Genomic DNA, 22,403 nt, shown 5'->3' with positions numbered 1-22,403 from the left:
TACCGAGAATAAGTGGGAGACTTTTGTGTCCAATGGGAAACCACTCAAGCAAGGACACGGCCAGCTGTCAGTACTGTGGACATATCCCTGAGCAGTCAGCGGTACTGCTGGTAATTTCAAGTAACGAAGAAACTGGCTCCTCGCTGTCTCCTCTCCCAGTCAGCTCTCAAATCTCTATTCCATTGGGGTGTTCATGCAGTTTATGGATTGTTTAGGGTAGATTTTCAATCCCAATTAGCCTTTCCCATGCCTCCAACTCTTTCCCCTTAGACACAGTTTGTAGCCTACGCAGAAATTGTAGCCTCACGTGATTTCTGGTCTAAGACAAATAGATCTGGGAAGATATGTTTGCTTCCCCCTTCAAAGTCCTATAAATGCAATCCAAAAGCAAATCCAAGAAATCTGCATGAGTTAGCACTTTCCCCAGTGCTGCTAGAAATCAGCATTTCCGATGTCACCCAGTGCCAGCTGACTAACTAGAAGGAGTTGGCTGGTCAGATTGAAAAGGGTTTATTATTTTATGGTTGCAGTTGTTTATGAGTGGAAAAGTCAGATTTTGGGCTCTCTCTCTTTCTCTCTTTTTTTTTTTTTTTTTTTTAAGAGAAAGGGTTATGTTAGAATATTGCTGTGTGTGCATGCATTACCTATTAAAAATAGTCAATAACATTTTTTAAAAGGGAAAATAAAGGGTGGCTTATATGTGTAAAACTTGGTCATCCACGAGGTCAGGGTTTGTTTTGTTTGCTTTACTGATCCTAAGCAGAGAGGTTAGGGAATTGTAACGAGGGTAAATGACACCATCTGGAAAAATGTTTGGGAACTATTATTGAATCCAGAAAGTCTATTTCCCTTTTAATATCTGGCAACAAAGCTTTTTTTATTCAAGTGAGGTTAGATTGAACTTTACTAATTTTATCCCCTAATAGTAAAATGTATTTGTATCCAAAACACAGACAGCCAAGGGCTGCTTGGCTATCGGGGGCTAAAAGGAACCAGATCTCACTAGAGCCTCCAGGTAGGCGTCTCATCACCCTGAGTATCGCTTTCGAGGAAGCAGACTGTTGGAGTGAAAGATGATGGGGTTTGGAGTCACTCCAATGGATCTGAATCAGGGTCTGCCATTTACTGCTTGTGAGATCTTGTGCCCTTTATAGGTATAATCCCTCTGAGTTATCCTAGATGAGCCGCGTCATCAATGAAATGAAGACAGTGATATCTGTCATAATTATGTGAGCACTAATATAACATTAGTGCTTGGCACATGGCTCGCATTCAATATAAGACGATGTCGTTTCTTTCGGATACGGTTTATGGAATCCATAAGCCCTTAGTAGATTTTTAAAGAATGGCCCATTGATTTAAAAAAAAAAATCAAATCCAGAAACTTGAATAATCACCCTAATCTTTAAAACAGCTTGTAAATGTATTTCATATTGGAGTCTGCCTGCTTGGTGGGCTTTTGTATGTGGGATGTGGAGGCAGGAAGAGAGGGAGTCTCCTGATTAACCTTCTTAAAAATCAACAGACTCAATAAGCTATCTGTATGTAAGACATGCAGTATTTGGCAACTAATAAGCCTTCAGTATAAGGTCAGACCCACCTCTGCCTCCTAAATTCATTAGAAAACCCTAGTGCTTTCCCATCTGGTAGAGAAGTTGTTTCCTATTGCAGAGAAATGGAAAAAAAAAATACAAAGAGGGTCCCACTGTGTTGGTATGTCGCAGAGGAGTCACTAAGGTAAGTTAGTAGCTGTAAAGTGTTTACCTGTTTAAAGCACGCTTCCACCAAATTTGGAGGGAACATATTCCTGCAAAGAAAATAACAGTCACTGAAAAATGTCCCAAATAGTAAGTTATCTCCTTAAATACTTTCCCACTAGGCCTAAGGTAAGGATTGACGGTCGTGGTGATGGAATAGGCTTCAGCTCGCGTTCCCATCTTCCCTGAGGCCCTCCTGTCCAGGGCCGCCATCCTGGCGAAGGCAAACACGTTGATTTTCAGGGAGTCAGTCCAGGGAACTCTCCAGCGGCAGGTGACGGGCACAGGGTTTCCTTCTGCACCCCCCTCCCCTCGCCCCACCCGGCAATGGGGTTTCTTACATGCTATGAGACCTTGGCACCAAACTTAACCAGGGCACCACGAGAGGTGAAGGGGAAAAGCCAAGACTGGCTGAGCATCAGCTGTGTCCGCAAATGCACGAGCACCTGTTTTCTGCCGCAAGAGCTGATTTCACGTGTCTCTCCAATGATTTAAAAAAGCCATCAAGTTCTTTCCTAGGTTACTACTAGTCGGGGAAGCTGTGAGTGTGAATAGTAGTATTTGTTTGAGCAGCAAATGGAAAAAGATTTTGGTGGATTTTATGGCTTAAAATGGAACATATGGCCATCCCTAAGTGTGGTCCATGTAGTTCCTATTTTTCTAGGAAGTCCCAAATTTAACTCACCCGTCCTCTTGTCAGACAATGAGATTCTTTGTTCAGACATTATACCATCAAAACCCTGCTCTTTGGAAGAATCAAAGTGAGAATGGAAATGCCTTTTGTCAAAAGCATCCTGGTTGATTGTGGTATTATTCAATAATGGCCATTTTGGTACGGTGCCATGTGTCTAGCGACCAAATATTCTGAATTAAAAGTCATGGTCAGACTGGAATTTTGTTCTCTGAAAAGTTTCCTAAAGGTCCCCTGGGGGATGGGACATGGACACTGTATTGCTGGAGGTTCTGAGGCTCTTCTGTTGACTAATGGGAAAAAGGACCGTGACATTTGACCTTGAGGCCTATGTGACAAGATCTGTCACTTCCTCAGAGCAGTGTCTGAGTTTATGGTGGGGAGATGATAAGAAGCAACACTCAGCTGGAGAGTCTCTACCCAGATGTGTGACCTTGACCAAGTCATGGCACCCATTTAGGTCTCAGTTGACTCATCTGATAAAGAGGAAATTGGATTAAACTATCATAAGAGCTCCAAGAATGAAGACTGTGGGAGAAGGAGACATGACCAGGGCAGTTGCAGAGCCCCAGGCTGTAGCAGTTGTATGCTGTCAAAGTCATATTTTAAGGTAATAAATTCTTGTCCCTTTCTTCCTACTGCTTAGACCATCCTGTCTCCTTTCCCTTCCCATCCATGCTCTATGGGTCTGTTTCTATAAACCTCAACAGAAATGTGAGTTCAGGAGATTCCAGGATAAATGTTTAAGCCAAGTGATTGGGTCGGGACAGGTTAGTCATATAATTACCCCTGGGGCAAGGAGGGGCAGAAACACATGGTTCTCTGATGGATCAACCAGACTGAGAATGACAAGATGCCAATTCTTCAAAGAAGGAATAGAAACTATACAGAAAGAGAACATAATAAAATACTTCTATTTCAAACTACCTGATAATAAATGAAGTTATAAAAAATTGTGAAAAGCCTTAATTAACAATATGAACTAAATTAAAATATAGCTATTGGGCGACAACTTGAGATGAAATTTTTATAGGGTATCTCGTTACCTTCAGATCATTGCAATTAACTCCCTGAAAAAGACTTTCAAGAGGAGGCTCTGTTGGGCTGGGTCATGCTTATATACAGATGCTACAAAGTCACCCACAGCAGGAATTGAGAAGTGTGGTTAAAGAGACCCTTTGTCCCCTCAGTCTCTCTTGAATCTACCTGCCACAGGCCTGTTTGTTGAGATGGCATGTGAAATCAAGTTCCTAGGAGGAGTTTCTTTCTGATGATCAACGGGGGTCCCTTTAGGGTTGGTATCCAGGATTGGTAAGCCAGTTACTTTGCAAATAGGATGTAGGGAAGGGAGGAAAGGGCTAGGTTTGGGGAGGACAGTTTGGATGGGGCTACACAGTGGGCGGGGGATGCTAAGAAGGTGGGGGATCTAGAGGCCTGTGCTGGGTTATCTTCTATTCCCCCCTCTAGATCTACCTCCATGTTGCTCTGTGCCTGGGAGGCTGACCCCTTGGACTGTAGCATGTGGGTTCTCTCGCCTTATGGCTTCCTATTGGGTTTGTCCCATGGGATACTCTGAAAGATCACAGGGTAGGAAAGAGAGACGTGGATGTTCAGATTCTCCCAACTCTCTCTTTGACAGGCTGGGCATCAGCTCGCTCCCTCCAAACTAGAGCTATAGGTCCTCTCCTGAGGGACCTTCCTCAAGGCCATAGCTCTTCCTGAGTTTTAGTAACAGCTTGTGCCTTTATCCCTCAGAGCTACGGGTGGTAATAAAATAGTTTCCTATTGCTATTAGTCCCCTGGTGCCTCACCATCCCTCGTAGGTTCCCTTAACCCTGCTTGCACTGCTGCAAGCCCTTTCCAATAATCCCTTTGAAAATGCAATATGCTTTCTGCTAGGACCTGACTGTAAGACCAACTCTATCATCCAGTCTGTTTCAATACTGCATAAGACTCAACTGTAACCAGTCTATGGTTTGTACGTAAAACAATGCCAAAGAGGCCATCCTTTAACTTCCTATTACTGACCTGCCAACTCCTTTCTTCACAAACAGTACCAAAAAAAGTGACCTTGAAACAGGTATGACCAGATGATCTCTAAAGTCCCTTTTGGAAATAAATTGTTGTGTATAATGAATGATAACACAGACCACAAGTTCTAAATTAGAAGAGTCCAATAAACAGGCTACACTTGAATAAAAACTAGCCTTAAAGAGCAAGGCTTGAGAAAAGTTAGAGAGAACTGAGTGATCAGATCCTAAATCCTAAAAGCAGGGCTCTCAAAGTGCAACTCTATCTACTCCTTGCTCTTCTTACGTCTTTCACATAACATCAAATATGGATCCTTATTTTAATTTCTGTTAGAAGTAAAGATGTGACCTTCATATCAGGCCCAGCAAGGCTGGTTCAGCTGGATACTACTCTGAGGGTTTGATTAGCTCTCCCAAATAAGAGGGGTGGGTGGTCAAGATATACCCGCAGGACTTGCAAGGACGTACCTGATCAAGTCCAGGAAGGCATCTGCAGCTGTCACTTGTATAATTTTGCCTTCTCTGTGCATGTTTTCCTTTGTGCCCTTCCCAGGATGGATGATGATGACAATGATTATGCCGATGACCACGGCAATGATGGTCGTGGTCATGTAGTAGACGACCGCTCGCATTCCCATCTTCCCTGAGGCCTTCCTGTCCAGGGCCGCCATTCCTGGTGAAGGCAAACAGACGGAGGTCTTCAGGGGGTCGGTCCGGGAACGCTCCAGCTGCGGGTGACGGGCACAGGGTTTCCTTCTGCACCCCCCTCCCCTCGCCCCACCAGGCAATGGGGTTTCTTACATGCTGTGAGACTTTGGCACCAAATTTAACCAGGGCACCACGAAAGGTGAAGGGGAAAAGCCAAGACTGGCTGAGCGTCAGCTGTGTCCGCAAATGCACGAGCACCTGTTTTCTGCCGCAAGAGCTGATTTCACGTGTCTCTCCAATGATTTAAAAAAGCAATCAAGTTCTTTCCTAAGTTACTACTAGGGAAGCTGTGAGTGTGAACAGTAGTGTTTGTGTGTGTGTGTAAAGAGATAGACACTTAAAAGAAACTTCTGGCAGAATGATCTAAGCATATTTCAAATCCAAGCACCATGGTGACTCACACAGATGAACTGCTATTAATTTTTTTAAAAGAATTATGATTTTATAAATGTACTGGGTTTTTTTTGATATTATGTAAAATTTAAGTGATTATTCCCATAACCTACTGATTTATCTTCAATTTGCATTTAAAGTACAATTGAGTTATAAGGCCAAAGCTCTCCAGTTGCTTCTCTGCTGTTTCATTTCATCTCACCTGATCAAAACTTTTTATGAAGAATTACTTAGGTGGGGTTCTTCTCATTTTTGGACCCCACCTTCCATCACCTTGTTCCACTTCCTCTCATGTTAAACATTTTTCTTTGCCTCACTTTCAGGACATTTTCCAAATTTACCTTAAGCAAAGTGTTATCTTAGGAGGCCTGACTTTTAAGATTCCTAAACTGCTCTAACAAAGGAAACATATCTTGATGCCTCTTGCGAATAGAAAAAAAATAAAGGACACAAAAATCTCACAAGATAAGATTATGGGCTTCCCTGTTACATTAGCAATTTTCTTTTCTTCCCACTAAAACAGTAAAATCCAATTATAGGATGATTCAATTATAGTTAATTGTACTATTTTCTTTACTATTTAAAAATTGTGTTTCTAGAAATATATTAAAAGGTTATATTGTAATTCAACGATCAGTATAAGATTCTAATAGTGGTTTAACATTTAGGTAGTGACCCTGTTCATACCAAAGTATTCTGAGTAAGGTAAAGTATTGAAAAAATAGTGTCCATGATTACCAGATAACTGCCTGGGTTTGCCCAAAATTCTTAATACAATGGTAATGAGCTTAGATGGGAATTGAAGCCATGATTTTCAATTTATAACTTCATCTGTATTTAAATCATATCATTTATAATTTTCATAGTAAGCACTTGCTTAGTACCTGATATATTCTTATTTCTAACCACAATCTATAAGGCAGATTAAAAGACAATTATAATTCTCTAAGGCCTTAGCTAACACCAAGTAAAATGGAGTGGGAACTTCATGAACCAATTCTCTATGTAGCTGGGGTCTGGTGTCCCACATGGGGCTGCTGGTCCACCTCTGTTCTTGGGGCTCCAGCATCTTCCTCCTCCCACCTTCCAACTCTAACCACTCCCCCTTTCTCTGAGACAGGCTTGTAAAACTAAAGGGACCGCCAGAAACAAGGCCATACGCTGTCATCAGGACAACAGGCAGACGGGTATGGATAATCTGTCACACACCAGGCCTGAAGAGAATGGCCTTGATATTGGTAGAAGCAGGAAAATGGGGGAAGACAGAACCCCAAATGAGCAGGGTGTCAATTTTCCTCTCCCTTACACAAACGGACCACCTCCTTTCCCCAGCCTCATGAAATTTGAGACAAAGCTCTACGCCAGAGACAACACACAAATGTCAGTGTCTGGGGACTGGGTAAAGTACTGAATCACTTTATACAAAAGGGAACTTTTGCAGGAAGTGCCCTAAATGCTTGGAAAGGGGAAAGTTTGCATTGAGCCTTGTCACTTGAAAATACTTGGAAGAAAAGAGCACCGGGGCAAGAGGGAGATAGGAGACTACTGGGGTATGTAGGTATTTATAGGAGTGTGTTTCAACAAGCATACATTCATCTAAATACCTATTGGAGAAACACATTCCAGAGCAAGTCATAAAGACAAAGATCTTCACTGGTCTCTTTCTTCATTTGATCTGGGCTTAGCTATAACAGCCCCATTTAAGACATTCTAACACGTTTATTATGAAAATGATCTGCCATCTTGAAACCCAAAGAAAGATATTGTACAACTGCTACCAGTGCTGTGATTGGTCTTCCAATTACAGTGACATGTTCGTATGTTTATATGTTTGTATATCTTGAGTTGACTTTTGTGCTGGCCCACTCACTCATTCACCAAATTCTACCTCCAACCAATGGCACATATTCATCCAATTTCATGACAACTGAATGTTGTATATTGGTGATACTATTTTAAAGATGAAGATTTGAGAGGCCAGAGAAGCTAAGTTTAGCTTGCCCAGTGTTGCACAGTTGGGAAACGGCAGTGGCAGGATTTGAACCTACACTCTCAAGTGCCCTTTCTACTATACCTCTTTTTATGGACAAGCTAGAAGTCACCCACATTTCATTTGCTTGAGTTCAATGCTGAGATGAGCCAGCTGGCTGGAGGGAAATTCCATGGAGGCGGTAACTGTGGAAAAGTGCTGACCCGATCCTCGGCTTTCCCCACCGTAAGGGAGAGTAACTAGTCACCAGAAGTGCTAGCTAAAGAGCTGATCAATCAGTTCAAATTCCTCACCATTCCTAGGAAAACAGCCCAGGGCATGGAGTTCGGAGGGTCATGAATGCTGGCTATGGGCACGTGAGTCTTATTTTCCTTTCTAAAAGTCAACCCAGAAATATCCATTCATCAAGCAAGCAAGCAATCAACCAACCATTTCCACAAACCACTTACATGTTCATCAATAAGTTAAGCCTCTAAAGGAGATCGAACAAGATGTCTTCCAGAATATAAAAGATTAAGACTCTGTTTCATATATCTGGGTATTTTAGGCAGCGGTCACTTTGAAAAGAGAGGAATGGAAGAGAGTTTCTTGATGCGAATGGGTAAATATGCATTTACCTCTTTATTTATGAAGACAGGCATTTGGTAATCAGTTTAGTACAACAAATATCCACCAAATTCATGGTTTTCTTGGGCTGGGGTTGGGGTAGGGAAGGCGTGTTTCATAAATGTATGTGTGGAAGTCTGTAAGTCTATATCTTAAGATTTCTTTTGGCATAATATTTAATATGGCTTCTTAGATTAAATGAAATATGTATCCAGCCAAGTTTTAAGAATAACATATAAATAATATCAAGTTCCCAAGGCTCTATTATTTGCATGGATTGTATTCTTCCTCTGCCAAAAGCCTACGTCCTACACATTAATGTGTCTCACTATATTTCCTCCAGTGCTTCCTGTCTCTGGTTGTGAAACACGAAACGCAGCGGAGAAGCCGTCTGTTGGGAACCGTCTTTCTACTGGTCCCCGGTGCGCCACTGCTCGTCCAGGGCCACTGGGTCAGGCCCAGAAAGAACGGGAAAGGGGGGTGGCGAGTGCTGGTTCGAGCTATTGTTCTGTTTCAGTTTTTACTTTATTTTAGTTGTACTCCCTTCTCACAATGGGCTTCTCAAATACTCCTCTAATGAAAGCTGCCTGTTCTCAGGCCTCCTAGAATTTCAAGGTGGGCAAACTCACAACAAGGAAATCAAGGCTGAGCTTTAGCATGTTCCATGTTCATCTGAACATAAGGTGATGTGTTTGTGTGTGTTTTTAAATTAAACTCTAAAAATACAATATACTCCATAGTTACAGATGGAAAACTGGGCTCCTCAGGAAGGGACATGAGCAAGAGGGACAAAGAGCTCAGTGGAAAGGAGCTGGGGGGAGGGGGAGCACGAGACAAAGCACACGGGTGTCTGCCTATAGCTCTGTCATAGTCTTTTCACCGAAATATCTCCTTCTGGACTCCTTATAGACGAGACTGTAAGAAAATACAGTTTGCAACACATGGCAAATCTTTAATAGTTAGGTTAGAAATTGCTGGGAATAAGTGATCGTAGCTCATCTCAGTTTTTAATCACAATTAATTAGCAGGTGATGGCCTCTGAACTAATCTAAGAGGCAATATTTCAAACTCCTTACGGCCAACCTCAGGCATTTTTAGAAGCATTTTTTTTTTTTTAATTATGTCACAGTGAACAAGAGTTCAGGCTCTGAGGTTAGACTCCTTGGATCCTGCTTCTAGCTCCTGTACCATACGGCCTCCTGTAAGCCTCAGCTTCCTCATCTATAGAATGGGGCTAATGAGAGCCCCTCAGAGGGTTTGCACTGGCAATAGGGACTTATATACAGAAAGCACCTGGCATAGTGTTTGGCACACAGTAAGCACTCAACAAATGGCAGCTGTTACTATTAATTAAACAGGTAAATAATAAACAAGCTACTCCCTAAGTGTTATTTGACCTCTCTAAGCCTCCATTTCCTCCAGACAAGAAGCTAATAATACCTACATTGTAAGTTTAGGGAAAACTTACACGAATCTGTACAAAGTAGGCCCTTGGTAAATGCTAGTTATGACTGCTACATGTCTCTCTTTTCTAGAATTTGAGTGCCAAGAGAGCAGAACCAGCTGTTTGGCTATTGACGTAGCCTCAGAGCCTAGAACAGTGTCTGCACAGGAAGCACCCCCAAGATATTTATTGACAGTCATTCTTATCACTGTTATTGTTGTGCTGGGTAGAGGCCACGTACTTAAAAAACAACAAACATTTAGATTAGGTTATTGTATGAATCACAAGTTCTACAGTTGCTTCTGTTAAAAATACTCTGAAATTCTGACTCACCAGTTTTGGTTGCTCTTGCCCCAATTAATCCAAAATTGTGAGGTTCATTCAATCTTGAAGAATGAGTGACAGACCTTGTGGCAAAAGAGTGGCCCAGCATCGCCGGAAGCTCCCTTGGCAAAGCAGGGGGGTCATTCCCAGGAGGTGTCTGCAGGCTGGTCGGGGGGCAGGGGGCTGGCATGCCTCTGCTCCTACCAGGAGCACCCCTCTGTCTCACCCTGCCTTCCCCCTCTCCCACCCCTATGTTATTTTCCCAACATGATTCACTCCTGCAGATGAGCCTATATGAGTAATTGCAATAGTCCTATCTGTCTGCATGTTAACAAAAGAACAAGTGAGTAAAAAAATGCCCACACACAGAGGAGGGAATGCAAGAGGGGTGGGGTCTATCAAGTGTTTGCAATGTGGGTCATGAAATCAATTTAGTGTGTCACAACTAGTATTTTTATCCATAATGCAAGAGAATAGAATAGAAAATATTAGAGTGTATCACCTGTGGTAAAGGTATTATTTTGTGAAACATTTTTTAGCTGTGTGTGTGGATGTAGGTATGTGGCCAGGTCACAATGTAAAAATCTATATTTTATTTGTAGGTTCTGGTCAACAACAACATAAAGTTTGCAAACACTGATATATACCCCATTCGGTTAACAGCAGAGGCTTTAAAAAGGAACCACGAGCTATGGTCTCTCCAGCATCTCTTCCTATGACTGTGGGCTGCTCACCACACCCAGGAACCTGTTTCATCTCGCTAGTGTAGAGCAAGGACGAGTGTGCTGATCGCTGGTATCTGATCAGTTCATCTGAACAGAAATTCTATGAACATCGTAACAAGGGAAAAACTCTTAGAAAAGTTTTGCTTCCCGGAATTTTAAGCAAAGACGGCTTTTACAGTAATCGGTGATTCTTAGTGAAGAGAGTTAAACCATCTCCACAAAGAGCTGAGAACGATTTTGTGGAATTCACAGTCAATTAAATCACAAGAATTTTCACCCTGGCCAAAGTTTCCTTCCTGTTGTGGCTGTTCGTAGCCTCAGAGAGCTTGGCATTTCATTCGCCTATAACGCCACTTAGTTTTACGAGGTTATGTTGCATGAGAAGGATTGGAGGCCTCCTTACAGATTTACTGCTTATGATGGCATATTATTTGTCAGGCAAATTGATTTTTCAATCTGACCCTTAAAACTTGTCAACAAGTCTTTCTCCGAGCACTAGTGTTCACTAGCAAAAAGAAGGGGGAGAGGTAAAAGGGAAACGGTCTCTTCTGAAACATGGTTAAATAAAAACATCAGTGAAGCAGACAACAGCGTTCGTGGCAGAAAAAGTCCCATCGGTCACCTTTTATCCTCAGTTCGTCCTTTGGAAATGAACTTTCATGCAGTAGGGAGGCAGAGAGGGGACACTGAAGTCCAAATTCCCCTGCTGGTACCTCTGATAACACAGAGCTTTCAGTGCCCTTCTACTTAACCTTCCTGGTGGAGGCTGCTTCTCCTGGGTAACCAGCAGCTGAGGTCCTCTGGTCGAGCTTTGCTTTTCTCTACCCTCGTCTCAGCCATCCATCAGGCCTCACTACAGCCCAGCACAGCCCTGCAACGGTCCAGAAAGGCGCCTGCCAGACAGCCCACCGCAGGGACTTCCTCTCCTCTCAGCAAGGACCCGGGACACTCTCCGAAGGGCCAGCTCTGAAGTCCCTTCTCACAGGCCCACAGCTGCGGGCCCAAGATCTGCTGAGTGGTGGTTTAGATGCCCATTTACCCCTCGCATTAGCCCATCCTTCGCTCACGGTATTGGAATGCGCTGCACAATATGCTTTTTTGAAGAGGAACCGGGGAGTAATTCGTCTTCTTTGTGTGTGCTCAGCAGAGCAAGAGGGGGAGGCGAGCGGGACCCATGAGGAGCTGGGGAGTCGTGATTAGTAACAGCTGACGGCCTCAGCCCGAGACCCTTTCTTTGGTTACCTCATTGTAACAGCCGAGCACAAAGGAACCACTGTCCTCTCGCCAAGACTTAGACACTCAGGACCACGGAAAACAGCAGTTAAAAGTGTGGCTTGGGCAGTGGGGCCAAGGAGCCGATGGGACCAACTCTTGGCTATACCTGGGAAGCCTGGCTCTGTAAGGGGACCTCTATGGTGTGGAAAGACACGCCAACCTGCGGTGGGCCATCCACCAGCACCCACTGGGAGCAGTGACCTCAACGGGACAGTTAGGTGACTTCATTCACAGTAGGAAGAATGCAGGGAGAGCAGCAAATTGCTTTGATTTAATGAGAGGAAGTTCTTTGACGGCCAGGGCTCCAGCCTCCTCTGCCTTTTTCCCCCAAAGAATCATGATTTATAATCAACTACTGGATGAGTAGTTTGCAGTCTCCAAAAGACCACTTTTTACTTTGCATTGTGTTCCTTGCTGTGAATAAGATCTTTATGCTCGGGGTCCTGCGAGGCCTTCTTAGGAAGGTGCTGATGAAGATGGCATGTTTCCTAGCAGGCAGAATGCTGCACGGGCTGGAATTCTACCACTGGGCCGGGCTTGTCCAGAGTCCATCAAAAGGCATCCCAAATGGACTGCAGACCAAGGCAGACTCAAGGGGTGCCCTTTCTTCCCATAAAAGGCCTGTCCCTCACAGAAGAAAAGGCATTGAAAGCCTTATAGACACTGAAAGCAACATATGGACATTAAAAACCAACGCAGCCTGGTCCTGATTCCCAGGAGAGCTGAAGCAGGAGTTTGACTCGGGCCTTGAAAAGAGGCTGGGAAGCAGCAGAGATTCCCGGGGCCAAAGGAGGTGCACACACCGTGTACCGGATCCGCCTCCATCCCCCAGTTCCTTGCCATCGAAAGATTCTGGAAGCAGAATCGAACCTGACAGCTCCAAAATGGTCTGAGGTTAAGATTGTTGCTGGACACTGAAATGAATATATTTTTAAAGGATATATTTCTTATGTAAAAAGGAAGAGTTGAGAATAAAATGTGTTCACCTTCGCTATTTTCCAAATTAAATCCAGAATGTAGAATCTTATACACTGTATAAAAGAAATTTTAAAAAATTTAAGCCCATGTTTTGGCCAGTTAAGAGAACGTGAAAAATTAAATCCTTGGGGATAGAGTTGGGGTTGACAGGAGGAAGAAGAGAAGATTGTGGCGATGAGTTGAGAGACTGACAGATAGGAGGAGAGTGGGAAGAGAAAGAGAAAGGGGAAGAACAGGCCTGGCCGGCGCGGCTCAGCGGTCGAGCATCGACCTAGGATCCAGGAGGTTGAGGTTCGATTCCCGCTCAGGGAACATGCCCGGGCTGCGGGCTCGATCCCCAGTCAGGGGCGTGCAGGAGGCAGCCGATCAATGGCTCTCTCACTGATGTGTCTCTCTTTCTCTCCCTCTCTCTGAAATCAATAAAGACATATCTTAAAAAAAGAAATAAAGAGGGGGGAGGGGAAAGAAAGAGAGACCAAAGAGCAGAGAAGTATGGGATGGAGAACAAGTTCAGTAGGTGTTTTATCTCAATCAGCATATTTCTTGGGCCGTGGCCAACACCCCCCTTTCAGTTCTGGTTAGTTTTCTCAGCATTTAAAAGTTCATCAGTCGCTCTTATCTAATCTGTAAGGGAACAGCCACGCCCGTGAAGTGGGAGATTACGCCCCAGTACCTGGCCGAACAATAACACACTATCACCTCCCGAGTGGAAGGGACGGCAGTAACCTCTGGAATCCGGCTTCCCTCAGCTCCGCCTTGCTGGTGGCAAGAGAGCGCTCTCGGGGACAGGAAAGGCTGCATTTCTGCCCCACAATAGAAAGGACTTATCCTGATACACTCCGCGGGCAGCGGGGCACCCGCACAGCCCTTTCCTCCTGCAGCACCGAGCTGTTCCGAATACTCGCCCTCGGTTTGTAACATTTATGCACCCAGTTTCCGTGCGAGTCTCAGTTTCGTATCCTGACGTTCTTTTTCAAGGGGTATTTAAGAATTCCCAAAAACTCTCCAAAGAAAATCAGGGGGCAGCCCCTTACATCAAACTTCCCTTCCCCTGGGCTTCTGCAGGGATCTAGGAGGGTGTGAAAGGCAGGCTGAGGGAGCGAGCGTGGCCTGGAGTGGCGGGAACGCTCTTCACCTTGGCATTTATGGGCCGGTGGGGAACAGCGCACCCAGAGGGCGGGAACATTTCAGTAATAACTGGTAACACTAGATGATGGAGAGAGAGGGGACAGCTGCTAAAATGAATATGGGGTGTAAGATTTATAAATAAGGCAAAGGCAAGCAGGGTGCAAAACGCTGATTTCAAACGAATGACTCAGATGGCCGTGACTGCGCCAAAACAAATAATGGAAATGGGTGGTGAAGGGCACCTAAGTTTTGTGAACCTAAAGCTGCCTTTTGGGATATTGATTTTAAGTTAGTTATTAAGAAACAAGACTGAGTTGGGGTGGTGAATGCACAGTACAGTGCACAGATGATGTGGTGCAGAATTGTGCACCTGAAACCTGTATTATTTTGTTCACCAGTGTCACCCCAATGAAGTCAATCAATCAATAAGTGAATGAATGAATAAATAAATAAGAAACAAGACTCAGAAAGACCCTTTGGCCCTCCCCCCTTTCCTGCCTAAGAGATTGGGTGGAAAAACCTGCTCCAGAAAAGAAATTGTAACAAATTCACCTTAGCCGAATCTGAATTCAGTATGGCAGAGGGGAGGGTGTCAAGCAGGGGCCTGTTAGCGAGATACCAGGTTCCACTGTTTCTGAGTTGACTAGCCATGTATGTCATGGCTAGAATTTCTGAGTTGACTAGCCATGTATGTCATGGCTAGAATTTCTGAGTTGACTAGCCATGTATGTCATGGCCAAGAATTTTCCTGCCATGTATGTTCCCCTCTTCCTCAATTACCTGTATATCGCCTGGTCTCACTTCTGAAATTGAATACCCCTTCTCAGGCTTTTCTCCTTTGTCCGAAGTGCCTTACATACCCAGTGTTGCCTCACTGTCTTTGGAATTTTCATGCTTATGTGAATTCCCCATGCACGTGTATTAAAATTTGATTTTCTCCTGTCAATCCGTCTCTGTTAATTTGATAACTAGCCCAGCTAGAATTTAGAAGGTGGAAGGAAATATATTGTTTTTATTATTATTATTTTTACCCCCCACAGTGGTAAAGTAGTGAAGTTATATTAAAGATAACTTGTTCTTTTAAAAGTGGCTATATGAACTGCTTCTATAATTAAGATGTTTTCACTTATTCATGCATCACTGGGCTTTTATTAAGCACCTTCTCAATGCTCTGTCCAAATCATGATCATCAGGGACCTCGTGTTCTAGTATAATAAAGATTTAAAAATATATTTGTGTGAAACAGCCCTGAACAAATAAAACTGCATGAAATTATACAGCAGAGTATTTGGAATGAAACTTGGGAAAAAGTAGGAAAATTTGTTTATTTCCCAAATTTGAAATTGTTAAGAAGTGATTGTAATAATCTCTATAGGTTGCTTCGTTTGAATCCTGACTCCCTCATTTATTAGCTTGGGCTCGTCAAGGTAGGTAATTTGTCAGTGTCTCAGTAAAGGAGGGATAATAATAATATTAACTTAGTAGGGTTGTTTTAATCTGAGGATTAAATGAGTTCAGCGTGTGATGCCTCAGAACAATATCTGGCACATATAAATCAGCTGTGATGGCAGAGATGTTTCCGTTTTTTAAAAATATTTTTAGCTCTGAAGAGCTCCTTGGAATAGCACTGTATAATGTGAGAACTTGGATCCTGCACTGCCAGGCACCTGCTAAGTGCTTTATCTCATTTAACCCTCTTAAACAACCTGCAAGGTTGGGACCAACAATGGTCAACCCCCATTTATAGATAAGGAAACAGGGAGGTTATGTCGCTTGCCCAGATCACACAGCTAGTAAGTGGCATCGCTGGCATTCGAACTCAAGTCTTTCCGCCTCTGGAACCCACTGTGTAATCCCTACACCTGCCGCCATGCAGATTCTTTGTAAATTAAGTCTTCTTTGCACTGGACTCGTAACAGTTGTTGATTTGCATTTGATTCATCTAATGGGGAATTCTCATAAAAATCTGTCAAATTCATATTTGAAAGGATGCCAGATATCAGAGTAGAAAAGGACTGTGTGTGCTGATGAGTGAAGCAATGATGATGGTGAGCGGCTACTGTCAAAGCCCCCGGCAGCCGGCAGCAGAGTTAGGCTGACATCTCATTGAGCTGGAGAGTCATGACCTGCCCGCTTTACTCAGAAGCTGGTAGACTCATTGATAACCTAACAAAGAAGAAAGAAAACTCAACAGTGGATAATTTCACCTTGGCAGGCCTTGGGTAATTCCTAGAACTCCCAGGTCTCTTGGTGAAGCTGCAGTATCCCTCCCTGCTTTCCCTTCAGAGTCAAACTTCCGCTCAGCTCATCCATGAGGGCGCTCACCTTCTCCAAGGCTAGCTATTCATCGTTGGCCAGCTTTGGTTTTTAAAAAACGATGCTTAGAAAGAACCAAAATCTGGTTCCTTGTAACACTTTCCCCCTGAGATAAATTTTTGCTTCTGGAGGAACACAGAGTAAATCTGGTCCACATTTTCCAGAGGGACCTTGGTCTTCTTTTCTCTAGACTAAACATCATTTCTCCAACTGATCCTCATGTATCATTATTTCCAGATGCTCACCAACCTAGAATTCCTCCCACTGCCCACCCGTCAGTGCCTCGTGCTCTGGTCCACATTTCCTACTAAGGCCTACCCTCCTCTTCCAGGCAGTCTAGACTACCCAGTGCTCCCTGGACGTGCCTTGAGTTTTCCTGTCTCTGCATCTTTGCTTTTAAGGCTTCCTCTGCCCTCAACCTCATTTCCTGTGGAAATCCTACAGCCCATCCAGCTCCTGAATTCCCACAGCACTCTCTCTGTGCTTCTTGGCTTCATAGTCTGCTTCGCTTCTGTTGTGTATGTACCTGTCGGGCTCTATTTAAATTTTCAACTCCTTGAGGCTGGAGACTGGCAATCTCTTCCTAACTTTCTTCTCCACACGGTTAGCACATGGCCTGCCCAAAACAGGAGTCCAATAAATGTGTCTTGGATTGGATTCAACACCCTCTTAGCAGCTACTCTGCTTTGTCCAAGTTGCTCCTGAATGTTCTCTGAACTAAACAAATTACTCCCGATGCAGCGTGACCGGCGCAGAGTACAGTGAACTATTAATTCCACGGAGGAAGCACACGACTATATTTATTCTTTTTACCCACCACATCCCACCGATGGTTCATATTGAGCTTTTAGGCACAGGAACTGGGCCAAGCTCAGTCGCTCCCCATCCTGCAATTGCGCAACTGCCTTTTGAATCTGAAAGCAGAAATGTACATTTATTCTCTGCTCAACTTTGCCTTCTTGGTTTCCATCCAACAGTGCAGCCCACTGAAGTCATTTTGAATCATGATCATAGGCATACGTGGTAGAAACTACTTTGGGGGGGCTCATGTCATCTGAAAACACAATGCATACGTCTTCTAGGTCTTTAAGTTGTTGATAAAAACATGGAACAGGACAGGGTTTTAAAAAAATACACCGAGTACTTTACCAGGTATCTTTCCAGGTTGACATGAGGCCTTAAACACTCAATAGGTCCAAATATTCAGCCAGTTGAAAATCTACTTCACTGGTTTATTAGGTTCTATTTTATTGTCAAAGGTATTACTGTAGACTCAAAAATTTTCAGAATAATGAAAACAAACTGTATCAGGGATTCTACAGCAAAATGTTATTACAGGAAGTGAGTATTTTTAAAATATAAAGAGATTCCTTGTAGTGCATGGAGTCGGAGCTCACCTACATCTACTTAGCCCCCAGCCCTCAGGATGATGAGGGGAGGGCTGGGGAGGGTAAAGTCCACACCCTCATTCAAGCAGCCGGTGTGAGCAGCGGGCCAGGCTTGTTTGCAAAGGCTCTGGCCAATGTCACCATTGGGAGCCACATCTGAAAGGTAGGGGCCCGTGGACCTGCCCCAGCAGGAGGTCCTGCCCCGCCACCCCTGCAGCCCCAGCTGAGGAAGAGAAAGTAGAGGCAAAGAAGACTCTGAGGAGTCTGATGATGACATGGGTTTTGGTCTTTTTGACTAAACCTCTTCTGTAACATGTCCAATAAAAAGCTGAACTCTAAAAAAAAGATATTGCCTTTAATTCATCTCTACTTTACTCCTTGCACAATACCACATCAGAGCTTGTGATTTTTCAGATTATATCCCTTCAATTATAAATATTCATGATGGTCTCTATTTACTTCTATATGCCCGGTGGCTATCACGGTAGAGACTCAATAGATATTTGGTGAATGAAGGATGAATGACGAAGTCTGCAAATCCAGTGGGCGAGACTCATTAAGCAGCTGAACCCAAACCACAAATCCGTGGCTTATTTATGTAACATCTACTATAACAAGAGCTCATCACTGTGATTAGTGCTGCGATGCAAATATACCAACAGCAGTTCCTACTCTCAAAAAGTTCTTTTGTCGAGTAGACAAGTCATATTCTCACCAAATAACCAAATGTTCAACCACACATGACATAAGTTAAGTGCACAAGTATAAGAAAATTGTGGATCATATTTCACTCATGTGGAGAAAAAACTTTTCATCATAGACATAAATTAAAGCAACAGAGGCACTTTAGCATTATAAACCGAGCCAGTAGAAATCTAGAGGCCACACCACATTAGGGGTTGCACGGCCTTATAGAGAGGGGGCTTTAGTGCCAAGCAGATCGGAGTGTGAATTCAGGCTCAGCACTTGCTAGCAGGGAGACCTTGGGAGGATTCTTTGTCTGTAAAACAGAGGTAATAACGATGTTGCAGAAAGAATAAAAAAAGCCTGTGTGTTCAATGCCCAGCATGTCTTTTATCCTTAATAACTGCTAGCAATTATCAAGCAGGTAAAATAAAAGTGTCACTGACCAATCAAAGAATAAATCTGTAATCAAGATGATCATTTTCCTACATCAAGGTGGAAGAGAGTAAACACAATCTGAACGGCAACACCAATGTTCTCATACATTTACAATTAATCATTGAGAGTTACCATGTGCCAGGCTCTGTCCCAGGCTCGGTGAACCACACGGCATTGTTTATGATTTGCACACATCTGACTGCTATGGAACCTTGATTGTAGAGCACATGATCCCACAAAGGATCTGTAAACACCCTTGGAAACCAAGTCTGTTATCAAAAAGCCAAAATTAAATGCCTAAAACTGGGGTTTAGCCATAGCCAAGGATGTCCAGGTTTGGAGAGTGAGGCCAGGAAACCAAGAGGTTCAATGACGTACAGAATGACACCAGTAGTTAGCGCTGAGGCTTGGACAGAATGAAAGCTTCACCGTGGCCTTTTGAAAGCAGTTTCAAGCTTTGAAACTGGTTCAGTTTACGACAAGTGTGGTTTTCCCATCTTGGAAGGTCACGAGCTTTCTTGGCAAGTGGGTTTTTTATTCTAACATAGACAAATATAGTGACTTGATTGTTTACTCAGGGTCATTCCCAAGCAGTTTTCTCGTCTAGAAACACCAACAAGCTGCAGCAAGCGTGACTTAGGAAGTAGCATGTTGGCTGAACGGAGGTGAAGTGACAAGCAACACAACCTCCGAAAGAGGCTACTCATTAGTGACAACGCCAAGGCTTGGTCAAGGAGGATGCCATCAGATGACCTGGGCCAAGACTGAGGAAATGATCCTTTCGAGGTGGGCCCCAGATGCACAAGCCAGAAAGGGCCTCACACCTGATACTTTCCAGCAAGGAAGCCAAAAGGCCTTTGAACTTGATGTTTCCAGTACTGAAGTGGAATCTGAGTGTCAGTCATCGCTAACATTAGGGAAGCACCTACAGGTCACATAACCACGCTCACAGCCATGATTTCACCGAGCTCACTCTGGGGTCCGCCATTTGGCATGGTGACAAATATTCTATCACTATCACTACTATTATTTCCATCCCATAACGCCAAAGCGACCTCCCCCATAGCTAATGAGTGCTGCGACTGGCACAGAAATGAGTCCGGTAGCTGCAAAGTTTGTGTACTTAATACCCAAACAGGGATCACCACAAGCAAACGCAGCCCGAGCAGGCCTCTTTGATCATATGCTCTGCGCGACTCAGCCGGCCCCTCTTCAACGTCTCAGATGTAAACATCTCCTCTCCCCTGCAGAGGAGGGAGATCCAGGGCCTGGAGTCCTTGGGTTTAACAGCTCTGTGACTTCCTTCCTCAGCACCCAGCACAGCTGCCTGGAGGAGCTCAGCACTGAATGAATGAATAACCTCAGCTAGACAATAGCTGCTGTGCATGGCCCAGAGCACACATGCAGTGAACAGGGGAGAGAATGAAGCATGAAAACATACGGCAGATGCTGTCAGGACTTTTCACTGCATAGGCAGGGAAAGCAGAGCTGTGCAAGGTCTGACAGAGAAAATAAAGGAAGCGGGGCAGTCCAGGGCCCTGCGAAGTGTATGTGCAGTCTCACGCAGGCCACAGCCTAGGTAAACGCCTCAGGAATGCTGTGGACTAACTCTCACTTGAGTAGAATGTCAAGTATTTCAAGTAGGGAGATAAACTGTGTAAGGAAGTGAGATGGATGAGATAACCATTCACCGGGAATTGGTGTGCACGCCACACAAACACAGCCCTTCGTCTCCACTGAGCAGGCCTCAGAGCACTTCCATTGGCTAATCCAGCTCACCGTGGACTCTGTATGCAAGTTTCCTACATGTTCCCTAACAGCCCCTGGAGGGGTGTGAGAACCCTCTCGGAGGTGATTCTGTCTTCTGACATTAAAGCTGATTGATAAGAAAACATGAACGTTTTGGGGTTTTCTTCGGTAATCACCCTCGGCTACTTTGAGATAGATTTATTGAGCACTTATTGTGTGCCAGGCCCAGGGCTGTGGATGGAACAACAGCTCAGTGCTTGCTCTCAGTGCTCAGCTGTGGGGAGCACAGCAGTGTCAGGTGAGCCACATTTGGGGGTTGGGGCAGAAGGAGAGAGGGGCCTTCCAGAAGGAACTTGGGGAACTGCAATAACCTATAAACTCGAGTTCCAGCCACACTTGACTTGGCTGTCAGGGGCAACTGGAAAAGCACATGTAGAAAGAAGGAGCCAGATCCCGTGCCAAGTCAAATCTGCCTGTGCATGTTTACCAGGCTGGACTTTGAGAGCCAAGGATTTAGTAGGGGTGGCGTCAGAACCAATAAATAGGTTAGCAGAACTCGTGAGGGGTGAACGTGGAGTCAGAGGCTAGGTATTTATGTGAACACTGAAACACACAGTAGGCATAAAGGCTGCTGAAATTTTAATTATGAGACATGAAATAACCCCAAATTTGAAAACTAGTACCTCTCACAATGCTGCCAAATACCTAGCATCTGTTCAAATTTATTATGAACCCTTTCCTCCGGGACGGAACGTGAAGGAATTGCAAGCAGCTGCCGAGAAGCGTGCTAGCAGGGGATGCTGCTCCCACCCTGCAAAGCTATGTGCGAACTTGCTCACTAAGTAACACCCTTACTGATCACGGACATGCCACAGGGCAGGCAAGGCCTGAATCACAAAGCACGTGTGAGGCCAACGCTTCCCAGAGGTCAAATGACAGTCTGAGACGTCCATCTCGGGGCAGGCATTGAAAAGCAAGCCAGCGGATCATTCTGCAAACCAACCCTCTCCCGCTGGGTTTACAAAGCTGCACCTTTCTCTCTAGGGGGAGCATTTCCATCTCCCACCCCCCGCCCTGACCCTTCCAAAGCCTGCAATCTACAGGAGCCGTGTTAGCTTCTCTAATTCAACTTTTAGGGGCTTTAACTGTATCTTGTTTTCTGGTGCCCAGGAATCATTCTTGGTGACATTTTCTTCCACGGTGCATTTACGCCCTGGAGTCACTACGGGGGCAGACCAATGAAGCACATGATCCAGCAGCCTTAGCCACACGAAGCTGTATCGGGTTACTTGCTTTTTACTAAACATTTTAGGCCCAGTTCTTGCTCCCTGGGTAACTACTCTGGGAATTCTCCCGAGGCTGGCGGGAGCCGTGAATCCAGCCCTTTGTGTGTGTAACTGTACACCTGCTATTGATGCGGAGGATGGGATGAAAACACCAAAGGGCACTGCTCTGTTTCCAAGCGGCTGTACTCGGCTCCGGGGAGGGGAAGGTGCCCTTTCTCTCCTTGAGGGTTCCTGAGATCTCGCCAGCCACGCTGCTCAGCGCAGACTCAGTATCCAGACTCTGAGGAGCTGATCTCAGGCACCGAGGGAGGAAGGATGGTGTGTGAGTGTGTGTGTGTGTGTGTGCGTGTGTGTGTGCATACCAGTTGGAGCTGGGGGTGCCAAAATAAATCTTTCCTCATATCCAGAAATGCCGATTGGGGAAGCGAACTAGCTGGCATTCGCAGAGCTCCCGTGCAACACTCGCTTTTCAACGGCACACACGCCCTGGGGC

At 44.6% G+C, this 22,403-nt stretch overlaps 1 protein-coding gene across 2 annotated transcripts in view; it reads right to left on the bottom strand.

Annotated features, from left to right (window-relative positions):
* Positions 1-22,403, bottom strand: part of SLC1A3 (solute carrier family 1 member 3) — a 67,838-nt gene that overhangs the window by 11,664 nt on the left and 33,771 nt on the right. For both annotated transcript variants that reach the window (XM_081133247.1, XM_081133248.1), the window contains 2 exons: positions 4,947-5,151; positions 1,765-1,807 (listed from right to left, as the gene is read on the bottom strand). In XM_081133247.1, the coding sequence (XP_080989373.1) occupies positions 1,765-1,807; positions 4,947-5,151 (248 nt within the window). The remainder of the gene's footprint in view (positions 1-1,764; positions 1,808-4,946; positions 5,152-22,403) is intronic.

The sequence above is a fragment of the Miniopterus schreibersii genome, assembly GCF_964146895.1.
Source record: "Miniopterus schreibersii genome assembly, chromosome: 3".
NCBI lineage: Eukaryota > Metazoa > Chordata > Mammalia > Chiroptera > Miniopteridae > Miniopterus > Miniopterus schreibersii.
The sequence above is the reverse complement of the archived record's forward strand: the minus strand, read 5'-3'. Positions and strand labels throughout refer to the sequence as shown.